Source organism: Sphaeramia orbicularis, chromosome 19 (assembly GCF_902148855.1).
Source record: "Sphaeramia orbicularis chromosome 19, fSphaOr1.1, whole genome shotgun sequence".
NCBI classification, from domain to species: domain Eukaryota; kingdom Metazoa; phylum Chordata; class Actinopteri; order Kurtiformes; family Apogonidae; genus Sphaeramia; species Sphaeramia orbicularis.
This window is the reverse complement of record NC_043975.1, coordinates 22813170-22838727: the sequence shown is the minus strand read 5'-3', so window position 1 is coordinate 22838727 and position 25558 is coordinate 22813170. Positions and strand designations below refer to the sequence as shown.

Genomic DNA, 25558 nt, shown 5'->3' with positions numbered 1-25558 from the left:
CTAACTCTGAGACAAACACTCCTTTTGAATAAAACCCATTCTCTCATTAATTCTCAAAATTTTGCGTTTTGGCCCAAGACTGTATCTTAGAAACTACAACCAACTAGTGCTTTTGATTTAATTTTTCTTTATTAGTGACTCAAATTTGGTGAAGTTTAACTACTTTTATTCTGGAAGCATTTTACTTGTAGATCAGTGTAATGCCATGATGTTTTAAGTTTGAACTGGAGGCCTAATAGAAAAAAAAAAAAAAAAAAAAAAAAAAACGGCATAGGCAAGCAATGACATCAAGACATGGAGGTGTGAATGAAAACTTGATAAAACAGATTGTGGCAATAATCAGAGGTTCTAATAAGCTAAATAAATTATTAGGTTATTATCATTGAGCTAATTGGGCTATTAAAACGCAAATTATTATTAAATATAATATAGAGTAATTACAGTATGATATATAATAAATAATGCGCTAAGCCTAATGTTTGAACTATAATTAGGCCTACTGTTCAGTTCTCCTAGCCTATAGCCTATTCTCATGGTCTACACATTTTTTTAATGCTGCAGGGTACCTTATAGTACAAATTTGTACATTATATAACTTTGGACCCTTTGTCATAGTCTAAAGGTGCAATTCTGGCCTCCTAAAGACCAATATTGTACACTGTAAGCCCAGAAGTTGTATTTACTAAAATGCTTTAATTACAATTTACTTAAATGATTTCAGTTTTATGACATTGCCATAAAATGTTAAGTATATTCTACTAATTTGTAGATATAATTGAAAGTACGAAAAAGTTTAAGTTGAATGGATTTAAGGCACTAAGTTTTAGTCATGACCACACCTTTTTATCTCCGCGTTGCATTGTGGGTATTGGGCATGTTGTTGAAAATGTGTTATTTTTATGTGCAGGGGTTCAGCGGGGTTGTGCTGTTAGTGTTAATTTTGACTTCATGTGCCTTAATGTGCCTTTTTGTGTTTGTTTTTGTATTTTTGTAGACCTGCACCATGAGTAAGAGCCATAGGCCACATAACAGCTTTCTTGTTCATCTAAAATTCTTTCTGATCAACAGAAATCTTTATGCTTTATCAAATTAAATACACTTCCTGTACTGGTGAATGATACTTAGCTAACTTTCATCCACGCTTTAATATATTAAGTTGAATAATTATACAAAGCACTTTCTTTATATTGCAAAAGATTTCAATTTAAATGAACTTGTGATTGAGTGAAATGACCTGATGATATTAAGTCGAATGATTATACAAAGCAATTGACACTGCAACAAATTTTAAGTTAAATTAACTTGGTATTTAGTGTGTTGTACTTAAAATAGTAATTCCCTTCAAATCAAGCATTTAAGTTTAATACACTCAAGTTTTCATTACTCATTACTTACATTTTTTAAGGCAACGAGTTACCTGAGATTTTTTCAGTGAACTCAACTATCCGGTCTTACAGTGTACTTTTGAGAGAACATTCTTAAAAAATGGACTTATAGGTACATAAATGTTCCGATCTTGTACCTCTATTTTTGAGAGTGTACAGCGGTGCAATATGCCCCCCCCACCCCCACCCCAATAGTGAAGAAGTGGACTGGTGGGACTGTTAGGCCCGGTTTGCCCTCCTCTCGTCTCCTTCCGTGTCTCTTACGCGTGGTTGGCTGCATTGTTCAGTCAGGTACATCGGCATGTCACATCCACTCAAATGTCGCCGGAACAAGGGGAAGCCAATGAACCCGGTGTACCCTGGGAGGGCGGGATAATGGGCATTTGGGTGGCCGTAACGGCAGCGGCAGCAGCGGCGGAGGCGGATTTGACGTGACAACACTCCAGACACCTCGGCGGTGCGTCTGTAATAGCTCGTTAACAAGACAAGGGAGCCGAGGGCTTTAGGAATCGGAGCCCGGAAACTTGCGGAAGCACGGCGCATCCGAGTCCCATTTTCACCAAGAAACGACAGATGTTGTTGACAAAAGAGAGAAAACGCAATAAGCAGCGGTCATATTTAAATGAAGCAAAGTTAAAAACAACCACGGCAACAATATCAATCTAATGAGAACGCTGAGTGGAACAGCTGTCCGGGTTGATAACACCCAGAATGAGATGCAGGTAGCTCTTTCACCCTGCCAGCATCTGTCCCTCCCTAGTCAGTCCTTGATACAAAGGCAGTCAAACAGAGTGTTGGCATTGTGTGTGTGTGTGTGTGTGTGTGTGCTCTCCATAGTTTCTCTAATGCATCAATCCATCTATTATCCATTTAGCATTTTTTTTGTTGTTGTTTTAGAACAGGAAATGCAGAAGTTAAACATTCTGGTTCCTGTTCAACTAATTCTCTAGAGCACAGGTGTCAAACATGCGGCTCGGGGGCCAAAACCAGCCCGCTAAAGGGTCCAATCTGGCCCCTGGGATGAATTTGTGAAACGCAAAACTTACACTGAAGATATTAACAATCCTTTTATTTCAGGTTCCACATTCAGACCAATTCAATCTCCAGTGGGCAGGATTCAGTAAAATACTATCATAAGAACATATTAATAATGACAACTCCAAATTTATGTCTTTGTAAATGTAATTTTTTTTTCTTTCTCTATTATTTGATTTTTTGTGTATTGTTTATCATTATCATTATTATTATCATTACTATTATTATTATTATTATTATTATTATTATTATTATTATTATTATTATTATTCTATTGTTTGATTTTTTATTTGTGTATTGTTTATTACTATTACTATTTTTTTATTTTTGTTTCATATGTTTTGTATTATGTCTGTGTCTGAAATAAACCAACCTAACCTAACCTAAATACTTTCATATATTTACACTAAAACAAAGTATAATTTTGCAAAAAAAAATGTGAATAACCTGAACAAATATGAACAACCTGAAATGTGTTAAGAGAAGTAAGTACAATTTTAACAATATTCTGCCTGTTATTAAATGTTTTGTGTAATTTTTTATATTATAATGTAAATGTGTAAATGATAAACTGAGGTAGAATATTGTTAAAATTACACTTATTTTTTCAGTTTGTTCATGTTATTCACATCTTTTGAAAGGATAGTTTGTAGATGTAAACCTTTTCATAATGTAAATTTATTTTTTTCGCTCCAATACACAGAGAAAAGTTTGGAGTTGACATTATTTCTATATTATTATGTTAATATTTCACTGGTTCGGCCTACTGCAGATCAAATTTAGTTGAATGTGGCCCCTGAACTAAAATGAGTTTAAAGTTTTTCAAGTTTTCTTTAACAATTCTCAGTAAATCAAACATCCCAGAGTTTTTTTTTTTTTTTTTTAATCTTTTATCATGTTAGCTGTCCAGATGATCCCATATAACTTCTATTATATACATATTTTTTTGGCAAATTTATTTTTGTTTTGATTGCTGTTTAGAGACTGTATTTCTCAGTGTTGATATATTAATGGGGAGACTGAGAAATCCTTATGTGTGATCATTATAACTTTTGGTAAAATAACTAATCTAATGGTGGCCTAGACGATATTATCAATCAAGGATGTTCAATCTAAAGTAAAATACTATCATAATAACCTATAAATCATGAAAAAAAGCTATTTTTTTCTTTTTGTTTTAGTGTCAAAAAAGTAAAATTACACAAAAATGTTTACATTTACAGACTGGCTTTTCACAAAAACTATGAATAACCTGAAATGTCGTAAGAGAAGTATGTTGTATTTTAACAATATTCTGCCTGTTATTAAATGTTTTGTGTATTTGTAGATCCGCTGTGATCTGCAAGTTGTGATGCACATGTTTAAATGGTAAACTGAGGTGTAATACTGTCAAAATTACACTTATTTTTCTTAAGAATTTTCAGGTTGTTCCTAGATGTAAACATTTTAATTACGGAATTTTACTTTTTTCACTCAAAAACATAGAGAAAACTTTGGAGTTGATATTATTTCGAAGTTCTTATCCTATTATTTATATTATTTTACTGGTCCGGCCCACTTTATATCATATTAGGCTGTATGTGGCCCCTAAACTAAAATGAGTTTGACACCCCTGCTCTATAGCACGGGGGGTTAAACTCATTTTACTTCAGGGGCCAATATGATCTGAAATGGGCCGGAGCAGTAAAATAATAACAGTGAAAAAGTCAAATTACATTATGAAAGTGTTTACATCTACAAAACTCCCTTAAAAATGTAAATAACATGAACAACCTAATATTTCTTAACAAAAATAAGTGCAGTTTTAACCCATATAGACCCAGGTTGACATTTGCATTAGTTCCCAAATGAATTTTTCTCTATATTTAACCGTCCTTAAGTGATTTATCACCATTTATTGTAATATTCTCCTCTGTATTTTATGTTTTTTCAGTGAAATCAGGTATTTTAAATAAAAAATAGAGAAAACTGAAGAAAAATTGACTTTTCCAGTAAAATATATCATTAACTGATCATAAACCCAGTGTCTCCATCCATTATCCTACATGGGTTTTACTGGTGAATCAATGTTGTAGAAGATGACAGTGTTTCCATGGTAACTATGGAGCATCTGAACGTCCAAATGGGTCATATGTGATGACCATGAAAAGATGAATAACTGCATTTTACACCAATTATTTACATGGATTGATAGAATTAGTGGATCACCAGGTATTAAACGGTTTTGATCAGTTGATTATTTTGGTCGCTGGTGGCTGTTTGGGTCTTTATGGGTTAAATTTGTGTCTCAAGCAACATTCACAACATTCCATTTAGCTTTTTTTTTTTGTTTTGTTTTTGTTTTAGAACAGGAAATGCAGAAGTTAAACATTCTGGCTCCTGTTCAATCTAATTCACCATAGCACGAGGGGTCAAACTCATTTTACTTCAGGGGCCAATATGATCTGAAATGGGCCGGAGCAGGAAAATAATAACAGTGAAAAAGTCAAATTACATTATGAAAGTGTTTACATCTACAAAGTTCTCTTAAAAATGTGAATAACATGAACAACCCAATATTTCTTAAGAAAAATAAGTGCAGTTTTAACCTATAAAGACCCAGGTTGACATTTGCGTTAGTTCACAAATAAATTTTTCTCTATATTTAACCATCGTTAAGTGATTTATTACTATTTATTGTAATATTTTCCTCCATATTTTGTGTTTTTTTTTTTTAGTGAAATTATGTTTTTTCCTACATTTAATCGACTAATCATGTAGATGTTCCTAAAAGCTCAGAGTAAAGTTAAAGATCATTATATCAAAAACAGAGAAAACTGACGAAAAAGTGACATTTTTTAAGCAAAATCTATCATTAACTGAACATAAACCCAGTGTGTCCATCCACTGTCATTGATCCAACTCCATGGGCTTTATTGATGGATCAATGTCGTAGAAGATGACGATGTTTCCGTGGTAACTACAGAGCTTCTGAACGTCAAATGGGTCATATGTGATGACCATGAAAAGATGACAAACTGTATTTTACACCAATTATCTATATCTATTGATAGGATTAGTGGATCAACTGGTATTAAACAGTTTAGATCAGTAGATGGTTTTGGTCGATGGTGTGTGTTTTTGGGTCTTTATGGGTTAACAATATTCTGTCTCATTAAATTACAATTTACAGATCACAGTGGATCTCCAAATACACAAAACATGTAATAACAGGCAGAATATTGGTACAATTGCACTGATTTCTGATAAGATATTTCAGGTCGTTCATATTTGTTCAGGTTATTCACATTTTTGGTGAAAGGATAGTTTATAAATGTAGACATTTTTTTATGGAATTTTACTTTTTTACACTAAAACAAAGATGGAGTTGTTATTATTGGGAGTTGGAGTTATTATTTATAGGTTATTCTGTTATTATTTTACTGGTCTGACCCACTTTAGATCCTATTGGTATGAAATTTGGAGAAGATTTTGACACCATTGTCCACCCCATGGGCTGAAGTGGACCCTTTGGCGGGCCTGTTTTGGCCCACGGGTCATATGTTTGACACCAGTGCTGTATAGAAACGCAGTCATCATGGTCTCATTTGCTCTAATTAGACCCTCTTCTATATGAACCAGGGCTTATTACCTCCACTAGGAGATATTGTGATCACTTTGCTTTGTTTGTTTGTTAGCAAGATAACTCAAAAAGTTATGGATGGATTTTCAGGAAGTTTTCAGGAAATGTTGATACTATCACAAGGAACAAATGATTCAATTTTGGTGATGATCGTGGGGGGGGGGGATCTGTCTTGGTGGAGGTCTGTGTGCTCTCCAAGTGCTTTTCTTGTTTTTATAATTATCGCTCCGTTAATAAGATTTTGAGGCTGACAGAAGGTTTTGATGTCTGCTGCGTGGGCTTTGATTGACAGCTACAGTTAAATATAATGCATTGTTTTATTAACACACACTCCACTGTAGTTAAAATAATAAGACTGAGTGACTTTTTTTTTTTTTTTGCACGTAGTTTCATTAAGTTGTGCTAGTATAACTTGCACACAACACCATATTGAGGTAGGAAGTACTGTAGTGACATAATTATTATTGTTAGTATTATTACTGTGATATAAATGACATTCATATATGATACAGTATTTAATAAATAATATAGTATTTACTTACTAATAGGAATTAATTCATGATTGAGGAATGAACTAATCAGTTAATAAGTGAGTTAATAAGTTAATGAGTTAACCCTCTTTTTTGGGCACAAACTACGCAAAACTAATCAAACGTACAGTACTGTGCAAAAATCTTAGGCCGCCATTAGATTAGCTATTTTACCAAAAGTTATAATGACCACAAATAAGGATTTCTCAGTCTCTCCGTCAATATATCAACAGCAAGAAATACAGTCTCTAAACAGCAATGAAAACAAAAATAAATTTGCAAAAAAAAAAAAAAAAAATGTATATAATAGAATTTATATGGCAGGGGTGTCAAACTCATTTCAATTCAGGGGCCACATACACCCTAATATTTTATAAAGTGGGCTGGACCAGTAAAATAATATAAATAATAGGATAACAATTTATAAATAATGTCAACTCCAAAGTTTGCTCTATGTTTTTGAGTGGAAAAAAAAAAAGTCTAATTCCGTAATGAAAATGTTTACATCTACGAAGTGTACTTGAATACAACATGAACAAATATGAACTTGAAAATTCTTCAAAAAAAAATAAAAATAAAAAAAAGCACAATTTTACAATATCATGCCTCAGTTTATAATTTATACATATACATATGCTTAATAAGTTACAGATCACAGTGGATCTACAAATACACAAAACATTTAGTAACAGGCAGAATATTAGTAAAATTAGAATACTGTTAAGACATTTCAGGCTATTCACATTTTTTGTTAAAGGCTAGTCTGTAAATGTAAACATTTTTTGTGTAATTTTAACTTTTTTAAAAACTAAAATGAAGAGAAAAATTGCTGTTTTCATTATTTACAGGCTATTATGATAGTATTTTCCTGGTCTGACCCACTTTAGATTGAACTGACCTAAGATTATTTTAATATCGTTGGTTTTTAATATCTTTAGTGTAACTTTTGCATTTTTACAAATTAATCCCGCGGGCCAGATTGGACCCTTTGGTGGGCCGGTTTTGGCCCCCGGGCTGCATGTTTGACACCTGTGTTATATGGGATTATCTGGACAGCAAACATGATAAAAGTAGGGATGCCTGATATTGGCATAAAAATGTAATATCGGTGAATACGGTTATTGTGTTTTTTTGCCTATCATTAAAACCGATAAAATAATGCCTTGTTTTCACCGGCATTTACCGACGCGTAAATGAAGCATTGTTTGTAGCTGAAAGAAATGTGCAGTTTTCAAAATTGTACAGTAGAGTTACCACACTGTAATAGACTCATGGAGGGAGGGAGAGAAAATAAATAAATATGGCATTTTTTCCACAACTTAAGTTGAAGTATGTATTCTTTGCACAGACAGTGTTTACATTTTGAAAGCCTTGTTGCATTTGAGAATGCATCCAATGGGGCATCACAATAAAATTAGGCATGATGTGTTAATTCCATGACAGGAGATTTGTGATGTTACCTAAAATTAGTTTAATATCCCACATATATCGGCAGCGGTATCGGTAGATATCGGAATCGGAAATTAAGCGTTGGACAATATCAGCATATAGGTTTTTGGTAAAAAAGCCAATATCGCACATCCCTAGATAAAAGATAAAGAAAAACTCTGGGATGTTTGATTTACTGCCAAATTATTAAAGAAAACTTTAAGAAAAATTAGTTAAATCCAAAAAAATGAGGTCAAAGTTTACGTGTAAAAGCTGTTTAGCTCTGATTTGTGCACACATTTCTTGCATTATCTTATGTTTTAATAAAGGGACTCACAAATAAAAATGCATGTTCATTACAATCCTACAAAACCATTAACATGTAGTGGCCTAAGAGTTTTTTTTTTTTTTTTTACCGCATATATGCATAGGTGTAATATGAAGTTACTGTACATTACATTCTTCTTCTTTTGTGTTTTCACATGCAATTAATCAATGAAATGTCAATCAATGAGTGAATCAGTCCGAATATTAAGCATAATGTACACTCAAGGAAAAAAGAAACGCACCATTTTCATTTTCTCGATTTTTTCGGAAATATGACAGTTATTGCAAAATTGCAAATTACAATGAGTTCAGCAGTATTCTGAGTCAAAATGAGCCAGGGTGTTTGGAGTCCACCACTCTACCGTTGTACGCCTTGCTGAGCGTTACCACACCACGACCGTCCCAGATCTGGTCGACCGCGTGTTACAACCGCTGCGCAAGACCGTGTCAATCGGCTGCCACATCTCCGTGACAGGTTTCGGCCAGCTACAAGAGCTGCATTGGTCGACCAGATCTGGGACGGTGGTTGGAGGAGCCGGTGGTGTGGTAACGCTCAGTAAGGCGTACAACGGTAGAGTGGTGGAGTCCAAACACCTACAGTTGAGGACAAAATTATTAGCCCCCCCTACAAAAATGTCATTGTTTTAAAGGTATTTCCTGAGTGCTTTTACACAGAGCAACACATTTTTAACACAGCTTTTTTAGATATCCTAGTTTTATTTTGGATGCTTACATGATTTTAGTTGCACACAGAAATGAAAATATTCCACAAAAAACAAAAAGTACCAGGGTCAAAATTATTAGCCCCCCTGATCCTAATAATCAATTGTGTATCCTTTTTGCTGGATAACAGCCTGCAGTCATAGTATTTTTTTTTATTACAAGTCTCTGACACTTTTTTTGAGGAATCCCAGCCCATTCTTCTTTGGCAAATCTTTCCAGCTCCTCCAGATTTGGTGGCCTTCTGGCATGGATGTTCTTTTTTAGGTCACCCCAAATATTTTCAATGGGATTTAAGTCAGGGCTTTGCGCAGGCCACTCAGTTACATTCACTTTGGTCTTCTGAAGATAGAGCTTCACCAAGAGAGATGTATGTTTTGGATTGTTGTCATATTGGAAGATGAAGCAATGACCCAGACCCAGTGTTACTGCTGACTGCTTAAGGTTTTCTTTCAAAATCTCCACATCTTTCTTTGTTCATGATTCCTTCCACCTTGACCAGATTTCTAGTTCCAGATGCACTATAGCATCCCCACAACACAATACTCCCACCACCATGTTTCACTGTAGGGACGGTGTTCTTTGGGTTCTATGCCTCTCCCTTTTTTCTCCAAACATAAACGCTGCCTCTATGGCCATAGAGCTCTAGTTTTGTCTCATCAGACCATAGGACACACTTCCAGTATGCATAATGTTTCTCCAGGTTGTCCTGAGCATATTTAAGTCTGGCTTAAAGGTGTCTCTTCTTCAAAAGTGGAGTTTTTCTTGGTCTGCATCCTCTCAGTCCATTCCAGTTCAGAGCTATAGTGACTGTCTTCTTACAGACTATGATTCCTGATGTGGCCAAGTCATTCACCAGTGTCTTGGCAGTTGTTCTGGGGTCTTTAGACCCATCTCTCACTAGTTTTCTTTCCAGGGTCTTTGAAATCTTTCACTTCCTATCTCTGCAAAGCTTGTTCTGTACTGTGTGGCTGTTTTTGAATTTCTGGATTATACTTCTCACTCCAGTTCTTGACACTTGGAAATGCTTGGATTGCTTTGTGCATCCCTCTCCTGCTTTGTCTACATCAATAATCATTTTTCTCGAGTCCAAACGGATTTCTCTAGTTTTGGGCATGGTGCTTTCTCAACTGACAGCTCAATGAGCCATACTGAGGCTTTTATACCATGTTTTAACTTAAATGTTAAGTGAAATCACTTGATTCACCTGATCACTTTTAAACACATCACCTGTGAAGTTACAGCACATCATTGCACAAAAGTGGTTTGTGCCATGACTTAATAAATGGTCATTTCTTAAAGGGGGCTAATAATAATGTCCCTGGGTATTTTAGTTTTTTTTCTAAATAATGCTGTTTTGGTGTGCAAATATACATAATTTTTGCCTTCTAAAGAGAACTAGTATGTTCAGAAATGCTATGTTGAAAAGTCCTTGCTCTGTTAAAAAAGTACTTAGGAAAATCTTGAAGAAACTTAAAATTTCATAGGGGGGCTAATAATTTTGTCCTCAACTGTAGCTTGAAGCACACCAATGACCCAATCTCTCTCCGGTTGCAGTAGTCGTGGCATTGTGGACAAATGTGTTTTTGCTCCATTTTGGTGTCTTTTTATAGGGAATAGTTGTGCACAATTGAGGAGAGGTCCAATTCATCTGTGAGTTTCACTCATGAGCAGACATGGGTGAGGAATACAAAAATACAGTTCTTATTGCTAATCAAAAGCGGTAAAATAAAACAAAAATAAAACAATTTTGGAATGATATACACAAAAATAAAGAATATATACTTAACCCATAAAGACCCAAACATCCACCATCTACCAAAATCATCTGCTGAAACTGTTTAATCCCTGTTGATCTACTAATACATGTAAATAATTGGTGTAAAATGCATTTATCATCGTTTCATGGTCATCAGATATGACCCGTTTGGATGTTGAGAGGCTCCGTAGTTACCGTGGAAACACCGTCATCTTCTACAACATTGATTCAGGAGTAAAACCCATGGAGTTGGATCAATCACAGTGGATGGAGACACTTAGTTTATGTTCAGTTGATGATAGATTTTACAGAAAAATTCAATTTTTCTTCAGTTTTCTCTGTTTTTGATGGAATAACTTATGAATTTACTTTTGCTTTAATTAACATCTATATGATCAGTGAATTAAATACAGAACAATACATGATTTACACTGAAAAAACTCAAACTAAAGAGGGTAATATTACAATAAATAGTGATAAATCACCTACAAAAGGTTAAATATAGAGGAAAAAAAATCATTTGGGAACTGACACAAATGTCACACTGGGTCCTTATGGGTTAATGTTACCTTACCTTTTGAATTTGCCACCTTAATTATGGGAAAAACTGAAATTTTAGTGAACAATGCCTACTTGTATAGAATTTTAATAACTGCTGGCAAAAAGGCTGTGACCAGGCACCGGCTCCAACCTGAACCACCTAATCTGGAAAAATGGGTAGATATTGTGAATGAAATTTACCAGATGGAAAGACTAACTAACTCAGACTAACTAACTCGGACTAACTAACTGATCCAGAATGCTGCTGCTCGAGTCCTCACTAAGACCAAGAGAGAGGACCACATCACTCCAGTTCTGAGGTCTCTACACTGGCTCCCTGTCTCTCAGAGAATAGACTTTAAAATTCTCTTGCTAGCATATAAAGCACTGAATGGTTTAGGCCCAAAATACATCAGAGACCTTCTAGTCCAGTATGAACCATCCAGACCACTCAGGTCATCTGGTGCAGGTCTGCTCTGTGTTCCCAAAGTCCGAACTAAACATGGAGAATCAGCGTTCAGTTTCTATGCTCCGTATATGTGGAACAAACTACCAGAAAATATCAGGTCTGCTGAGAGTCTGAGTTCTTTTAAGTCCAGGTTAAAGACTCACCTGTTCACTGCTGCCTTTGACTTTTTAAATTTTAGATTCTCTTTGAAACTCTGCACTGCAACTCTTACTTTAATATGTGTGTTGTTGTTGTTGTTTTTTTTTTTTTTAATTTTATGTGTTTTTTTCTTACTTGCTGTTTTTAATCACCTTTTACATGTTTCTTTTATAATGTTTTAAATGTATTTCTTTTTGTTTCTTTTATTTCAATGTCCTGTGTGAAGCACCTTGAATTGCCTTGTTGCTGAAATGCGCTACACAAATAAACTTGCCTTGCCTTGCCTAACCTTCTCCCTTCAATTACAAATGAACAAATTTTCAAATATATGGTCAAAGTGGAAATTTTTTGTTTACACTTACCAAACACAATCTGTCGGAACCCTAAATGTACAAGAAATGACAATATAATGACAATGTTTCTGGAATTGTCTTGTTTTTTTGTGTAATTAATTCATTCTACTTTTCATATTTTATTTATTTATTTATTTTTCTTTTTTGCTTCAGAGAGAGGAGGTCAAAGTCTCTTGGTCTTTCGTATGTGTTTTCTGTGTTTTTATGTAACAATGCATCCATTGTTCATTGTTTGATTGTTTGTTTATTAACAAAAAAAAAAAGAAAAACTGAAATGTTGAGAATGGAAAGATTGGTCATTGGTCAAATACTTGTTACATGACCGCAATGTAATTTAAATGTATGTTGAACTCTTCTCAATATTTCTAAATAAAAATCTGAAAACAAAAAACAAAAAACAAAAACAATCAACCGGAACCAGGAAAACAATCATTTCATTTGGACTCAGAATAGTACTGAACTCATTGTAGTTTGCGATATTTCTGGAAAAAATCGAGAAAATGAAAATGGTGCGTTTCTTTTTTTCCTTGAGTGTATGTATAGCTGAAATAGAGCTGAACTAGGTGATGTTTTAACAGTGCGGCTGGGATTTTCCATACATTAGCAGCAGCAGCATTAGCCTTATTAACACCCCCTCATTGAAATTCTGTCCAAATACTGACTCTTGCGGCTGCAAAAAGCCAAAAAAGGGACAAAGGCCAAAACAAAATGCAACCTCAAAGCTTCCGCAGACTGAAAGGCCAGCGGGTGACTTCATGGTGATTACATCTAACCTATATGATTTATTTATTTATTTATTTTTCTGTACTTACAGGCCACTTGTACTTCTGTACGCCTCTGTAGAAGGGCTCCCACACGATTCCTGACGATGCAGCGGTAGAAGCCGGCATGGGAGCGGTCCAAAGAAGGGATTAGGTACCTTTAATAAGCACACACACACAAACACACACACACGATATGGTTAAGGATTCTCTTTAAACAAAATAAACTAATTAAGACAAAAGCAGGAATCAAACAGAGTAATTATGTAAAGACATTAGCATGGGTATTTGTGTTACAAATGTGCTAAAAAGGCATAAATACACATTACAGTCCAAGCGCGCACACACACACATACACACACACACACACACACACACACACACACACACACTTAAGACCATCTAATAGACGAACAAGGGCACAGAGGACATTGGAGCTTAGCTGTTGTTTATTCCAATGATAATGATGCTCAAGAGGCTGAAGCGGCCGCAACCGTGAAGCTCTACCTCACCCAAGACAAATACGCACATACATAAACACACACCGACGACACACACCTGCCCTGAAGGCTGTTATATGCATTCACACACACACACACATACACATATATAAGTAATCCCCAGAGACAAAGAGTAATGCCGTACGTCTCCAGGAGTTGACACTGTCCCCCATGACCTTGACTTCACTGTCCAGCTGTGGCGGCAGTACCATCTTCTTACCATGTGGAGGCAGCGTGTGCTATAATTTATACATCTGCTATGTATATGTGTGTGTGTGTGTGTGTGTGTGTGCTGATCACTCATGTGCTGTATGGTGTATCTTCAACCACATCTGGCTCCACAGCTGACGCCAAGAGCATAAAGGGGCGAGTAAAGCCGAATAAATCAGGTAGCTCTTATTAGGAACACTGCCAACGCTCTGTTAATAATAATACAATAAATTATAACAGTCCTGTGTGTGTGTGTGACAGCTTATTCATTGTGAAGTTAAATAGCATGACAAGTAAACTCACAGTCTTTTTTTTTTTTTTGCTTTTTGTTCTGTTAAAAGCGACCGCTCATCAGAGATCAATGCCTTTAACTTTGTACGAGTGTTTTCGATATCTGCAACACAGCGGGGAATATCAGCGAGAAATAAACTCAATAAGTGCAGGATGTAAAATTGATTTTGTCTGCTTGAATCAAAAGGTAATTCATTTCTGAGAATGGGCATACAGGCCTGCTCAGAAGGCCAGCGATCAACTAACTTACAGTCATTCAATAACTAATAAATGGACGCTGCACTGGGAGATGTATGAAACGGGCAAGAGGCTCCAAAAAACAGCCTGTAGTTTGGAATCCCTCCTTTGTCCCCTCCACTTCAGATTCGATTTTTACACATTGGATAGAACTTGGAATTCGGACTGTTAGAGACCTGTTAATAGATGAGAGCTTTGATTTCTTCAACCAACTTCAGGCTAAATATGATCTCCATACAAACAAACATTTCAGGTATTTGCAAATTAGGAATTACGTTAGAGACCATGTTCGTACCTTAGAGAGGATAAATCCTTCTAAGGTCGATGAATTTTTTAAGTTAGGAGACAACGAAGGACTGTTGAGCCGCATTATGTAATAAATTCCCATTATGTAATAAAAGTTCAAAATGTAATAAGGACGTCATGTCATCTTGTAATAAAGCCGCATTATGTAATAAACTGACACATTTTGTAATAAACTACCTCAGTGCATTATGTAGTCAATTTTTTCGCATTAGGTAGTAAGTTATTACAATTTGAGAAATTTATTACAAAATGCACTTGACACATTTTTATTAAAAAAAAAAAAAAAAATGAAATAACATGGTTCATTACGTAATAACAATCCAAATTAATATAATTTCAGAGCAATTTAGAAGAAATTAGTCACAGGAGCTACAGGTAATGGAATCAGAACTTTAACCACACAGTTTAAAGATTAATTTAGCACATTACATTTTCCTGAAAATAAAAATGTATCAAGTGCATTTTGTAATAAATTTCTCAAGTTGTAATAACTTACTACATAATGCGAAAAAATGTACTACAAAATGCACTGAGGTAGTTTGAGCCGCATTATGAAATAAATTCCCATTTTGTAATAAAAGTTCAAAATGTAATAAGAATGTCACGTCATCTTGTAATAAAGCCGCATTATGTAATAAACTGACGCATTTTGTAATAAACTACCTCAGTGCATTATGTAGTAAATTTTTTCGCATTATGTAGTAAGTTATTACAATTTGAGAAATTTATTACAAAATGCACTTGACATATTTTTATTTTCAGGAAAATGTAATGTGCTAAATTAATCTTTAAACTGTGTAGTTAAAGTTCTGATTCCATTACCTGTAGCTCCTGTGACTAATTTCTTCTAAATTGCTCTGAAATTATATGAATTTGGATTGTTATTACATAATGAAGCATGTTATTACATTTTTTTAAAATAAAAATGTGCCAAGTACATTTTGTAATAACTTTCTCAAATTGTAATAACTTACTATATAATGTGAAAAAATTTACTATATAATGCGTTGACGTAGTTTATTACAAAATGGACTGTTAAGCCACATTATGTAATAAATTCCCATTATGTAATAAAAGTTCAAAATGTAATAAGAATGTCACATCATCTTGTAATAAAGCCGCATTATGTAATAAACGGATGCATTTTGTAATAAACTACGTCAACGCATTATGTAATAATTTTTTTCACATTATGTAGTAAGTTATTACAATTTGAGAAATTTATTACAATATGCACTTGACACATTTTTATTTTTAAAAAAAATGTAATAACACTGTTCATTATGTAATAACAATTCAAATTAATATAATTTCAGAGCAGTTTAGAAGAAATTAGTCACAGGAGCTACAGGTAATGGAATCAGAACTTTAACCACACAGTTTAAAGATGAACATAAAAATGTGTCAAGTGCATTTTGTAATAAATTTCTCAAACTGTAATACATTATGTACTACATCATGCGAAAAAATTTACTACATAATGCATTGAGGTAGTTTATTACAAAATGCGTCAGTTTATTACATAATGCGGCTTTATTACAAGATGACGTGACATTCTTATTACATTTTGAACTTTTATTACATAATGGGAATTTATTACATAATGTGGCTCAACAAGGTCACTTACTATCTCGACTCTACAAGTCACTATAATCCAGAATATCACCCTCTGTGCAAGGTATAAAAAACACGCTGGGAACAGAATCCATGTATCATTCGTTCATTAGTTTTTCAATTTAAAAGCAAAAATCACCAAAAATCAAAAAAACAAAAACATGACTCGGTTTTTTGTGTTTCATTTTCAAAACCAGAATGAAAAACGGATAACGGTTTGTTTTTCCATTTCCCGATTTTATGCTCAAATGAAAAGTGGAAGAAAAAAAAACGGATAACGACCGTTTCATCCGATTTTGCTATTTTCAATTTAGTTAAGTTGTCTGACCCAGAAGTAGTCATAACTATGGAAAAAATAAACAAACAGAATCATGGCCGGACTGGAGGAATATTTTGCTATAATTACACTGCTGTTTATCTCGTTAATTCAGAAAAAAAGAGCCGAATGTTTTTTTTTTGTGTGAATGCAATACGCTTCCGTATCAAACAGCTGCTTAATTATAGCAAAATATTCCTCCAGTCCGGCCATGATTCCGTTTGTTTAGTTTTTCCCTAGTTACGACTACTTCCGGGGGGGGGGGGGTTGTTAAATTGTGTGTTTGTTTTGTTTGTGTTCCTTTGTTGTATTTTTGGTTTGCTCACTCTGTGTATATTTTTCTAAATATGGACGAATTGTAATGGTGGATGTCTTTGTAACTGACTAAATAAAAAGACTGACAACACAAAAAACAGCCTCTAATGGTCTGTTAGACAGCAGCGCAATGTGTAGAATTTGTGAATTAAACCCACATGCATGAGCTCCACCTGCTACATACGAGCCACCCGAGTACATTCCTGTCAAAATAAACTAAAATACTTCTTGTGGGAGGTGAAACAGTTGCCACTAGGAGTGTGCTTGCCATCTTTGCTGTCAAATTCCCACATGTTGCGCTGTGCGTTCAAGGCCTGCCTAGGAGAATGTCTGCATAACCTCCAGCAATGGGATGTACTGTTACCACAGCAACCACATGCAATTTGTGTTAAAAAAAAAAGAAGAAAAAAAAGTTTCTGTGATTTAACCTTTTGTTTATAGAGTTTATTTTGTGCATAAATGTTCAGGGAGCAATGCATTTGAATGAAACAAAAAGTAAAAGAGAGTGTTTCAGAAGTTCACAAGTGCTTTCAACAAGCTGTTTGAGTGAGTGCTTGAATACAGATTCAGGAAGATTTTATTTTATTTTTTTTCCCCACAGATTGCCAAAGGCAAAAGACAAATTGGTCAATGCAAAGTCCCACTTTCTAAGAGGCTGTTTAAAGTTAACCTGACAAGCATGCTTTTTTTTGTTCTGATGGAAGCTTTCAGTAAACATGGTACGACTCTACAATAACACGCCAATTAAAAAGGAGTTTATTAGACTCATTACTGTTAATATTATATTTGCTAATCATTTTCATTTAAAAGCTACTCATTAGAATTAATTTGGGGGTTGCCAGGTTTGAAAAACAACTCTATTTTAGACACTTAAAACATCCAATTTATCAAAGTCTTCAGAAAGACATGTCCAATAACGCTTATTTACGATGAGTTTAAGGTTCTCTAGCACGAGTCTGAAAACGTCAATAAATTGTTGGTGAATGAATTTTCATCTGGATGCTCCCCCTGCCCTTTTCAGAAGTCGCAAAGCATTGGAGATTTCTATTTTTTTGATACTTTTATAAATTAAATGTTGTTGTAGTGGCTTGGGAGACACCACAGTCATTCTTACCTATTGGCTTTTAAATGATTTAGTCAGTGGTATGTCAAGCATCTGATGCCCACACCCCCCGAAGGGGAGGCAAGGGGTATTGTTTTTGTCTGGTAAAGTTTCATACTGTCTTTCACATAAAATTATTATAGATAATTCATTTAATAAGACAGGGGTAGTTGTTTGTTTACCTGCTTCACTAGTTTCAGCTACTTCCTGTCTGACAGGCTGACCCATAGGTGGGTCTGGGTGTCACTCCGTGGATGTGTCCTTTTTTTCTATGCATGAGTGGCTAATGTGTTACAGGTGCGGCGCCAGATCCCACACCTGGATTGGACCAGCTAAAGCCGGACCAATAAAGATCGCGGAGCTGGGCCGGACCAGGGTCGCCGTTTCCTCCACTCCCAACCCCGCCTTCATTCCGTCAGTGTACAGGGTGGGGAAGCAAAATTTACAATGAACATTTAGTTGTTTTTTCTCAGCAGGCACTACGTCAATTGTTTTGAAACCAAACATATATTGATGTCATAATCATACCTAACACTATTATCCATACCTTTTCAGAAACTTTTGCCCATATGAGTAATCAGGAAAGCAAACGTCAAAGAGTGTGTGATTTGCTGAATGCACTCGTCACACCAAAGAAGATTTCAAAAATAGTTGGAGTGTCCATAAAGACTGTTTATAATGGAAAGAAGAGAATGACTATGAGCAAAACTATTACGAGAAGGTCTGGAAGTGGAGGAAGCAACAAAAAACGTACCAAAGCTTTTATTAAAGCTCTCAAATCCAGAATCCTAAAGGATCCAACCAAATCCATGAGAAAAATGGCAATTGAACTTGAGGTAGACAACAAGACCGTTAGAAATGCAGTAAAATATGATTTGAAGTTCAAATCTTACACAAGAACACCAAAACACTTGTTGACAACAGCAACAAATCCAACTTTAGCAATTTTTGGGAATCATGTTTATGGCCGCCTTCTAGCCCAGATCTAAACCCTCTGGATTCTGCTATTTGGGGCGTTTTAGAACATGCTACCAATAGAACATCACACAGCAATGTCGACTTTCTTAAAGATACTATTAAAGAAGAATGGGAGAAGTTGTCACCCGAATATCTGAGGAACACTTGTGCAAGTTTCAGGAAGCGTGTGAAGGCAGTTATTGAGAAAGAAGGAGGACACATAGAATCAAAACATTTTCTATTATGTACATTTTCTTGTGGCAAATAAATTCTCCTGACTTTCAATAAACTAATTGGTCATACACTGTCTTTCAATCCCTGCCTCAAAATATTGTAAATTTTGCTTCCCCACCCTGTATGTGGTCTCAGCAGTAGGGGTGGGCTGTCCTTTTCTTTTGTCTCATTTTCTCTTGTTTTTGCAAGGGAGGTTAGTCTCTGCATTTTGGTTTCTTTTCTTTGCAGGTCAGCTTCGTTTCTTGTGTTACAAAGTTTTGTTTGCTGTTATTGCCTGAGCCCATCCTAAAGTTTCAGCTGTTCGTTTTGTTCAGTTTTCATTATCTGTATGCTGCACTTTGCAAATAAATCACCTTTTTTTTTGTTAACATGCACAACCCGCATCCGGGGTTTTCTCTCTGTGGCTTGGGAGTGAGGAAAGGCGTCCGCTAATTTCATGTTATGTCCTAGGGTCCCCTAGCCAGGGCGTAACAACGTGTCGCAACAACATTATGACGCTTCTGACGAAGGCTACAGGAAGTAGCTGAAACTAGTAAAGCAGGTAAACAAACAACTACCCCTGTCTTATTAAATGAATTATCTATAATAATAGGTATTGTTTTTGGTTCGGTTTGTTTCTTTGATTGTTAACACTTTAGCAGTAAAACTATTGGTTGAATTCACAGCAAATTGGGTTTATAGATTGCCAGTGACCCAGAATAGATGTGGTTACATTTTGGGAAAAGTAGGTCAAAGTTAAAATTTTTTGTGAAATTTTTAAAATATTTTTTTCCCCCCATTTACGTATAATGGGCGAAATTTCTAATTCCTACAAAAACATCAATTTTGACTCAATTTACTTAAAAAGTTGCAGAGATGTTGAGATTAATTGTAGACATCACTCTGCAAAATATCTAAGTGATAGCTTGTTTCTGAAATTTTTTTGTTACATTTTTAATATCTTTTTCATTTCCCATTTACTTATAATGGGCAAAATTTCACATGTCTGTAGCAGCAAAAATATTGGTTGAATTCAAACCAAATTGGGTTTATAGATTGACAGGGACCCAGAATACATGTTGTTACACTTTGGGAAAAGTAGGTCAAAGCTACATTTTTTATGAATTTTTAAAATATTTTTTCTTTTCCCATTTACTTACAATGGGCAAAATTTCAAATGTCTATTAAAAAAAACATCAATTTAGTTTCAATTTATTTCAAACTTAGCACATATATAATTTTTAGATTTAACAAATGTTGAATATGAATGAAAGAGTTGATCGATGCCAAAATAAGCTACAATATGTGTGAGGGGCGGGGTTTATTGTGCCTGGCTGCACTTGTTCGATTAATTTCAATAATACAATAATATCTTATGAATTAGTCACATCAGTCCATTACTGTAAGGTGGAACAAATACTTTTATACATCTTCTTTCAAGTTATTATGACAGATCTTGTTTTAAAATAAGGCAAATCTAGGCGATATACCTTCAGGTTTTCTCAGCGCAAAGTTGCATCTCAAGTGTCAACGTTCTGTAGTTCTGCAAAGGTTATATTTCACTTCAACTTAATAAGCTATCATTGTCCTGCATTACACTCAGAAACAGCAGGCACTTATTAATATGACCTAAAATAGTGTCATTGGTGAATATGCCGTAAGTCTGAAGGTGAGTTTTACTTTAGTTTTATACGTCATTTCTAGTTATTATTGATGCATCTAATGAGATCAACTCCTTAACCCTGTAACACCAAATGTATCATATTTGATACATGAGTTTTGAAGCACCTCTACATGATCAGTGATACTTTTTTCTTGAAAACCCTAATGTATACAATTAAGATACTTGCAGTACACGGATAATCCACCAGAATTTGTTCACCAGAGGCCTTTCCAGTGACACTACAAGACTGTCATTAACTCTTTCGGTGCCAGACAGTTAAGGGGCTAATAAGCCTTAAAAGTGCCACAGAATTTGGCCGTTTTTCAGTATTTCGCGTTGTTTTTATAATCGAAGTCTGAATCGTCATCAGAACTCATTTTCTAGCAGATGGGACTGTTTTGACAGATCGCTGTGTTTACGATATTTCTCCAAAATGGCCATCTAATTTGCATATTATTTCATTCATAAATTCATTCATAAAATTTCCCAAGCAGAAAACGAAAGGCGAACTCTTCCTTGGTCAAAAACTGCTCGGTAACATCCGACCGATTGCTACTTAGATTCAAAATGCACCGGACGCAGCCGATTCATTATTGATCGTAATTTGCAAGAAGATTTGAAAGAACGTCATCGAAATGTGAGAAAGAAATGGGGGTGGATGGTTTGTTTGTACACAAATATGGCGTGTTCTCCAAAGCCGATCTGATCGGCCCGTGGCACTTTAAAGGTTGTATTCGTAAAGCCGATTTAATCGGCCCATGGCACTGAAAGAGTTAATGAGGAAGGAGGCAGAACTTTCTCAGTTTTGAAAAGGAATTACCAATTTGTTAGACATGTTTATGTTATATTGTGTTTTTGTTTGTTCAAAAATAGAAATATTTGAGCATTGAGACCTGATGTATCAAATATGATACAAACTGAAACTCATACATGGAAATTGATATTTGAAAAAATGATTTTTTGGTTGTTCAGAAGGACCAATAAAGGCTCCAGTTTCAACGAACTGGAATTTTCTGTCAGTGATTTAATGCTTCAGGCTTTACAGGGTTAAGTTTCAGATCATTTTACAACTGCTTATAAAGAAAGAGGTCAGAAAACGTAAACACTCTTCCTTCCATTCAATGCAGGCCTTTATTACAAACAGCCCTGAAAATGATATAAACGGCAAAATGAGCTGCTCAGAACAAATATTTCAAAGAATTCTCAACATTTATTTTCAATCAGATGCTTAATAAGACACTCCACTTTGATCTCACATGCATTTTTTACTGTTTCAAGTTACATTTCCATAAACATGATATCATGCTAAGAACAATCGGCGCCTAAAATGATCTGCAAAGTTGTCTTGGTGTCTTGTGCGTAGATGCATGCAAATGAACGTGGTGCCGCATTAACAAATGGGCGTGTGCGCTAGAAAGCTGTTAATATCTGTAACAAAAAAATGACGCGGTATCAAACCTCATTAGCGGCCACGTCGGTCGGACTCGGAGGACTAAATGAGTTTTAGCCCAAAGTCTGTTAAGGCTTAATCAACTAATCAGGAGGCTCCATTAATGATGTGTGACTCCCTTCGTATGTTCCATCAACTAAATTAATACAATTATGTATAAGTGTTATGCAGGGATGGAAAGGATATGAAGTGGGTAGATGATGGAACGGTAGAGGGGGTGAAAAGTTAAAAAAAAAAAAAAAGTAGTCTTAAAGTAAGAATGTTCAGGTGGAGAAGAAGTAGACATTAATAGAGAAATAGCTGACAGGTGGTGTTGACGCTCTAAGTTTAACCTCTCCGAGGCCTACAGAGAATTCACCCTGAAGGTTCAGGCTTCAGGGTGACTTTACAGCATATTCTCTCTCTATCTGTCCCTCTCTCTCGCTCTGTCCCTTATATAATGAATACAATTAACCTTTGCGGAGCTGCGTGTGTTGGCAGCAGGTTGGGGGAGTCAGCGGGGGCTCGTGGTGTTGGACAGAGATTGATTGATGTTCCTGTGGTCAGCGCACTCCGTCAGATCCCCTTTAATTAGCCCCACTCAGGAGAAATGATTAGATGGAGGAGTGGCAGGGAGATGGAGAGAGAGAGGGACAGATGAAAGAGGGAGGACGGGGTGTGAATGGGACGGAGACGGAGGAACGAACGGGCGCAGAGGAGAAGGTGTAATTGAAGGAGAAAAGGGGAAGGGAAAGATGAGTGGATAGGCGATGATTGGCAACACTATAATCCTCGATTGGACACGGCTAAAGTGCAGGTTACAGTGAGTACGCCGATAATAAAAGACAACATGATTCCAAGGTTAGCTCAAATAATATTTTACTAAATTACCGGCTGTAGCACAAGGACATAATAATTACATCTTCAAGAAAACCATAACACAGCTTATATAATGCGTCGTAAAGCTGGACTGTGCTAGTAACACAGCACGGTTTTCTTTTTTTTTTGTCTTTGAGTCATTTAAAATAGTGATTTTTTTTTTATTTACGTCAATGATCTCCCTATGGTATGTAAAAATGTCTTGCCTCTTTTATTTGCTGATGACACGTTTGGTTATATCACATGAAAATTTCAATACACTGATTAGAGAAGCCAATGAAGAACTATCGTCTATTTCTAGATGGTTTCAGATGAATAAACTCTCTCTCAATACCCAAAAATCTAATTTTATCATATTTTGTAACAAAAATAAGAAGTATAACAAGGAAAACAACAAAATATTCATAAATAACTTTGAAATAACCCAGGTATCTTACGTTAAATTTTTGGGTGTTATTGTACATGAAAAATTGAATTGGAAATCTCATATTAATCATCTGTAAAAAAAAAAAAAAAATGAAGTCAATTGGTATTTTGAACAGAGTTCATTTCATTGTTAAATATTGCTTAATTTATCCTTACATTATTTATTGCAATACTGCTTGGGGCGGCAACCTGTCCCACGTATCTCAATAAGGTTCTCTTAATTCAAAAGAAATTTTTAAGAATGATCAGTTTTTCTAAGAGACTCGACTCATCTGCTCCTCTTTTCAAAAAATTCAATCTTCTCTCAGTTTTTGATGTGAACATTTACCAGACCTGTGTCTTCATGTACAAATATGTTCACTTGACTCATATTCTTCTTAAAGTTTTTCACAATTTCTTTATGTTGTCTTCTGTTATTCACAACTTTCCAACACAATTTTCAAGCAAATGTTATCTTCCGTACTGCCGAACTTCAGTCTGTCAGTATTCTCTGAAATATGGTGGACTGAATCTGTGGAATAATCTAAGACCTGAACTTCAATCAACATCTACTTTATCATTGTTTAAAAAGCATCTGAAAAGGACTTTAATTCATGAAAAAATGTAAGGCTGTGTATCACTTGATTTGTATTTGATGATTTGTAATGTGGATTACATTTTTATTGTTTTTACTTTAGTTTATTATTTCAGTTATATTGTATTTTTTAATTCTTTTTTTTGTGTGTGTTTTGTTCACTTCGGGGGAGGTATTCATATAAGCCTTCTTTTTTAGCTTCTAACCTCTCCTGCACAATTTTGTTACTTGTTTGAATGTTGTTTTTTCCATTGCTGTTTTTATTTTGTGCAAATAAACTAAAATAAATTAAATTAAATTAAATTAAATATTTTGCTTTTTTAAAATAGAATTACGCATTTTAAAACATTTCCCTGTGGTCTACATAAACTGTAAATGCTATACTTGGGTCTGAATTCTTCATTATTTAAACTCCACAGTAGGGCTGCATGATTCTGGCAAAAATGTGAATCACGATTCTTTTGCTTAGAATTGAGATCAAGATTCTCTGGCACAATTTTTTTCACAAAATGTTTATTGCACTACTGTCAAGGAAAATGGGTTCTTTTACCTCTGATTGGCATCTTTCATATCACTGTACAAGTAGTCCGGTCACTTATGCAGTGTTTGCTGTGGAATTGATCTGTTGGTGTGGCTGTGTGTAATTGGGGGGGGGGGGCTGTTAGAAAAATTAGGCTATTAGACTATATTCTGTAAACACCAGGTGTCCAGAGCACGAGTCATGGATGGGTTATGATGACATATTTTGCAAGAATGCCCGGACATATTCACTCAGGATATGTCTACCATTTCTTGTTTTGTTCTAGTTTGGGACCAAAGCGTACTTGTTGTCCATCCAGTTTGGGTCCAGAGTGGGCTGCTGCCCTTGAGGAGATCAGGCCATGGGGCAGGTGGAGGAAGAGTACAAATGTGGTCACTGAACCCACGCATCATCGTGTTTTGAATACCTAAGCCAATGGTGAACCTGATCAACGTCATAAATTTGTACACTTGGTCCAATGATTGTAATACTCATGTTCTTTCATAAGATCTTACACTTCCTGTTGATAGTGGGCCAACTGCTGCATCTCACTGTATGTACTTGACTCCTTGCAAGTAAAATCTTCTGATTCCAGAATCCAGTGACTCCATCTTTGGTGTCAGAGTATATCACAGAATTTTTCTATCAGGTGCATTCGTGTGCATTTTGGTCGCGCAGTTTGGCCGAGGGGGGTTGTGTTTCGGCCGGTTACCAGCGCGTGTGCGTCGGTTTCCATCCTACTTATCACTGCATGAAAAGTGGGGTTTTCGTTAGTTAACGTCACTGTAAATTGCTTTGGAACTTCAAATGAACACTTACTAGTGTTATGGGCAAACCTGGATTAACCATATGGGCAACTGGGCAATTGCCCAGGGGCCCGCGACCTCTGAAGGGCCCTGGGTAGCTCGGGCATAACGAAAATATCTGGTTATCTTTTGC

General features: G+C 35.4%; 1 protein-coding gene across 4 annotated transcripts in view; it reads right to left on the bottom strand.

The window, feature by feature from the left end:
* Window positions 1-25558, bottom strand: part of sdk2b (sidekick cell adhesion molecule 2b) — a 922804-nt gene that overhangs the window by 247498 nt on the left and 649748 nt on the right. For all 4 annotated transcript variants that reach the window (XM_030121445.1, XM_030121446.1, XM_030121447.1 and 1 more), the window contains exon 3: window positions 13119-13225. In XM_030121445.1, the coding sequence (XP_029977305.1) occupies window positions 13119-13225 (107 nt within the window). The remainder of the gene's footprint in view (window positions 1-13118; window positions 13226-25558) is intronic.